This window comes from Hylobates moloch, unplaced genomic scaffold (assembly GCF_009828535.3).
Source record: "Hylobates moloch isolate HMO894 unplaced genomic scaffold, HMol_V3 SCAFFOLD_18, whole genome shotgun sequence".
Taxonomy (NCBI): Eukaryota; Metazoa; Chordata; class Mammalia; order Primates; family Hylobatidae; genus Hylobates; species Hylobates moloch.
In genome coordinates this window covers 11,840,482-11,845,193 of record NW_026652293.1, presented here as the reverse complement: position 1 = coordinate 11,845,193, position 4,712 = coordinate 11,840,482, and the positions used below count along the sequence as shown (strand labels likewise).

The 4,712-nt window shown below is 45.8% G+C and overlaps 1 protein-coding gene across 1 annotated transcript; it reads left to right on the top strand.

Annotated features, from left to right (window-relative positions):
* The first annotated feature begins 491 nt into the window (after positions 1–491).
* TIMM17A (translocase of inner mitochondrial membrane 17A) lies at positions 492–4,194 on the top strand. Its single transcript, XM_032137306.2, has 4 exons — positions 492–734; positions 2,321–2,420; positions 2,553–2,616; positions 3,880–4,194. The coding sequence occupies exons 1-4, from the start codon at positions 709–711 to the stop codon at positions 3,939–3,941; spliced, it is 252 nt and encodes an 83-aa protein (XP_031993197.1). The 5' UTR covers positions 492–708; the 3' UTR covers positions 3,942–4,194.
* The last annotated feature ends 518 nt before the right edge of the window (positions 4,195–4,712 follow it).

Here is a 4,712-nt window from a genome sequence, read left to right as displayed (position 1 = left end):
AGAGAAAGAAAGAGGCCGGGTGCGGTGGCTCACGCCTGTAATCCTAGCACTTTGGGAGGCCGAGGTGGGCGGATCAGGAAGTCAGGAGTTCGAGTCCAGCCTGATCAACATGGCGAAACCCCGTCTCTACTACAAAAATACAAAAATTAGCCGGACCTGGTGGCGCCCGCCTGTAATCCCAGCTACTCAGGAGGCTAAGGCAGGAGAATCGCTTGAACCCGGGAGGCGGAGGTTGCAGTGAGCCGAGATGTCGCCGCTGCACTCCAGCCTGGGCGATAGAGCCAGACTCCGTCTCAAAAAAAAAAAAAAGAAAAAGAAGAAGGAAGGAAGGAGAGAAGAGAAGGGAAGGGGGAAGGGAAGGCGGAAGGGAAGGGAAGGGAAAGAAAGAAGCGCATTTAGGAAGTATCGCGTTGATCTCAGTCCACGGAACCTCTGGTGACCAGATAGTGTGACTCCGTCATTGGTAGCTCCCCGCCCACACAGCCGGGACTCGCGGCCTTTGAGAACGTGGGCAGGGCCAGTCTCGCCACGCCGCGGCCAATGCCCCAAACACACGCTTTCCACAGGAGTCCTGGCTCCCATTGGCTTCAGCGGGAAACGGTGAACCAATGCTCATAGACCTTAACGCCCTCCTCTCGGGATCACTTCCGCCTCTGGGGTCAGGCTCCGCCCAGCTTGCCCGGCATCACTCGCGGCGTTGAAGTCAAGATGGAGGAGTACGCGCGAGAGCCTTGGTGAGCCTCACCGGTGTCTGCATTTCTCTTGCCCCCTGCCCACTGCCGTCCTTCTCCCTTGTCCAGGCTCCCAAGGTGCAAGCCAGACTCAACCGCAGCCTCGTCAACTTGGGCCTGGTAACTGTGGGCAGTGCGGTCTTTCGCGGCCAGTCGGCTTCTTAGCCCTCTACTTAGTACCTCCCCAGCCGCGTGAGCCTCGCTCTCCCAACCCAGCACCCGTGTGACCTTGTGATGGATGGTAAAGAGGTCCAGACTTGAGTTTGATAGAACCTCGGAACCTCCTCCCAACGCAGGGCGTAATCGACCTTATGCGGGGCCAGTTATAATCCCTTTTGTTCGTCGAGGTGACCTTGGGCGCGTCCCTCCGTCTCGCCTTGCACAGTTCCTGCGTTGAGGAACTGAAGAATAGGCATCTGAGGGAGTGTCATTCTTGAGGTTTTACTTGTATCATGATATGTGTCCACAGAGTGAAGCATTTTAAATGAATGGAACATAGATTTTAGCCAAGGGGTCTGGATAAGCTTCTTTATTGCGTGGGGCCTTGTTTTTCTCTTTGGAATCCTTTCTTGAGGGTAGAGGGGGACAAAAATTACCTGGGAAATAGAAAGAGGTAATAGCATGTGTTCTCTGAAAAGCCATGGACAGAAATTCGTTCTTTAATCCAGCGTTTATTGACTATGAATAAACCAGACAGATAGATAATTATAAAACGATGTAATTGCTGTCAGAAGTCTCAGGTTGCCAGAGTTTAAAGTTTCTAGGGTCATAGGTAAAAAATCAAATCTTGATATTTCAGTTAATAATTTGTTTTATTGTGTAAGAGCAGCAACCAAGATGTCCTCAATTTGTGAAAGTGCCCAGGACCTTGAATTATTACTCTGCTATCCTAGCCTTGTTGCATGTTTTGTGTTCCCCTCTCCCCCAGATGGCATACAAAATTTAAGTTTTAGGGTCTCCTGGCTCTTCAAACTTATTTTCTTCAAAGCAGTTATCCTCCATTCTGGATTGTGCTCAGATATGTAGGACTCAGCACACTGTAAATAGCTGTTTGATGTACTATAATGACACAGGTTAGCAGAGGGTTAAAATATTTAACTATGTTGTGTCAAAGATCTTAGAAAAATAAGGCCGGGCGTCGTGGCTCACGCCTGTAATCCTAGCACTTTGGAAGGCCGAGGCGGATCACGAGGTCAGGAGTTCAAGACCAGCCTGGCCAATATGGCAAAACACTGAAACAGGGAGAGTTGACCAGCCCCATTGCACTCACCTGGTGACAGTCATTCAACAAAAAAAAAAAATTATTACTAAATCATTGGGTAGCCCCTTTGCTTTCTCTTAGTACATATGCCCTGAAACAATATAATCAGTTACCTGGTTATCTTTGTAGTCAAAACTGCTTTGATTTTTTGACTGCCCTGTTTGGTTACAGCATTTCCTCAAATCATTTTATAGGCCAAATATTTATTGGTTGCAGTGGGTCCTGCAGTATAATCTGTTCCATTATAATCCTTACTGTATTGATAAAGAAGGTTTTATGGTTTGTGAATGAGAAATATGGTCATCTTTTTTTCCCCCCCTGTTCTTAGCCCTTGGCGAATTGTGGATGACTGTGGTGGGGCCTTTACGATGGGTACCATTGGTGGTGGTATCTTTCAAGCAATCAAAGGTTTTCGCAATTCTCCAGTGGTAAGTGGGTGAATGATCTTATTTTATAATCACTTGCAGCTTGGGTTTGGTGATATTACTGGTGGTCCCATCAGTGGCTTAGAAAATGTACTTGTAATATATTTTTTGTTGCTTTCTTTTTTTTTGTTATAGGGAGTAAACCACAGACTACGAGGGAGTTTGACAGCTATTAAAACCAGGGCTCCACAGTTAGGAGGTGAGCAGAATTTTCATTTTAACTGAACTATTTTTTTCTGTTTATTTGAAGATGGAGCTATTTTTATTTTTAGATTACAACAATTAGTGATTTTAGTTTGGTCTAACAGTTTGTCACAAACATATATCCCTATAGCTTCTTCTTGATTTGTAGTTTGTTTGAAAAATTAACCTGAATTATGATACCCATTTGAAAATCTTGTCTCTGTCCTTCAGGTACTCAGTGATTTTTCTTTTTTCCTTCTGCAGAAGAAAGACAGTTATTTAAAGCTCAGGTTTGAGGCCGGGCGTGGGGCTCACGCCTGTAATCCCAGCACTTTGGGAGGCCAAGGTGGGCGGATTACCTGAGGTCGGGAGTTTGAGACCAGCCTGACCAACATGGAGAAACCCCATCTCTACTAAAAATACAAAATTAGCCGGGCATGGTGATACATGCCTGTAATCCCAGCTACTCAGGAGGCTGAGGCAGGAGAATCACTTGAACCTGGGAGGCGGAGGTTGCAGTGAGCCAAGATCACGCCATTGCACTCCAGCCTGGGCAACAAGAGTGAAACTCCGTCTCAAAAAAAAAAAATCTCAGGTTTGTGAGTCATGACCGATAGCTTCTGAGGTAACATAAAGCTGAAGAGAATGTGATCTGAAGGATTGGGGTTTCATGCAGGAGAAACCCATCAAGCCAATTGGGCTCTTCTCCAAGGTTAGCTTTGGGACATTGTGCAGAGGTCATTGCAAAATTTGAAAAGATTCTATTCATTGTACTTTGTAAACTTGGTTATTCAGAAGCTGGGAAAAGGGAGGTGACAAAAAATGTTTGTAGGTTATATTCACTTACAAAGGTATAGTCAGGGTTGGGTGCAATGGCTCACGCCAATAATCCCAGCAGTTTGGGAGGCTGAGTTAGGCAGATAGCTTGAGCTCAGGAGTTCGAGACCAGCCTGGGCAGCATGGCTGCCCATTTCCCCAGAAAAATGCAAAAATTAGCTAGGTGTTGGGGCATGTGCCTGTGGTCCCAGCTACTTGGGAGGCTGACATGGACAGATCACTTGAACCCATCAGGTTGAGGCTGCAGTGAGATTGCGCCACTGCACTCCAACCTGGGTGACAGAGACCCTGTCTCAAACAGCAACAAAAACAAACAACACAAGGGTATAGTTAGACTGGAGAGACTGTATATAAGACATGAAAAAATCTTAATACTTCAGTCGTTCCTTAGAAGTTTTGAGTATCAGAATAATCTTCTCTTTGCTTTTCTTAACTCTCACAGTAATGAAGAAGTTAGTACTGTTATTATCTCCCATTTTCCAGATGAGGAAATTTAGGCCCTGAGGGTTGAGGTAATGTTGTATCTTTTTCCTTTTTTCCCTGTGTAATAATGATCTACCCTGGAAAGTAATTAGTAACTAATTTCTCTTTGTTTTGGTGTTGGTGGTTATTGTGTTATTCAAGAATGATGAGTGGTATTAAAAAGTTCACACCAAACCCAGAACCTCTAGTATATGCAGAAGCCATATAGGTTTTTGCTTGTTTTTTGAGAGGCTGCTTCTATCACCGTATGCATTTTCAGTGAGTTAAAATACCATCAGGTAACTGTCACTGCCAAAAGAAGCCTGTGAAGACATAGCAACTAAATTGTTAGCCAGGCTTGGTGGTGCATGCCTGTAGTCCCAGCTACTCAGGAGGCTGACACAGGAGAATCGCTTGAACCCAGGAGGTGGAGATTGCCGTGAGCCGAGATTGCGCCACTGCACTCTAGCCGGGGTGACAGAATAAGACTCTGTTTCCAAAAAATAAAAAATGAAATAAAAGGGCTGGGCACAGTGGCTCACGCCTGTAATCCCAACACTTTGAGAGACCAAGGCGGGTGGATCACGAGGTCAGGAGTTTGAGATCAGCCTGGCCAACGTGGTGAAACCTTGTCTCTACTAAAAATACAAAAATTAGCTGGGCTTGGTGGCACGTGCCTGTAATCCCAGCTACTCAGGAGGCTGAGGCAGGAGAATCACTTGAACCCAGGAGGTGGAGGTTGCAGTGAGCCAAGATTGTGCCATTGGACTCCAGCCTGGGTGACAAAGTGAGACTCTGTCTCAAAAAATAAAT

Coding starts and splice junctions, on each gene's coding strand:
- TIMM17A (XM_032137306.2), top strand. CDS start 709: ATGGAGGAGTACGCGCGAGAGCCTTG. Junction 735..2,320: donor GAGTACGCGCGAGAGCCTTG/GTGAGCCTCACC, acceptor CCCTGTTCTTAG/CCCTTGGCGAATTGTGGATG. Junction 2,421..2,552: donor GTTTTCGCAATTCTCCAGTG/GTAAGTGGGTGA, acceptor TTTTTGTTATAG/GGAGTAAACCACAGACTACG.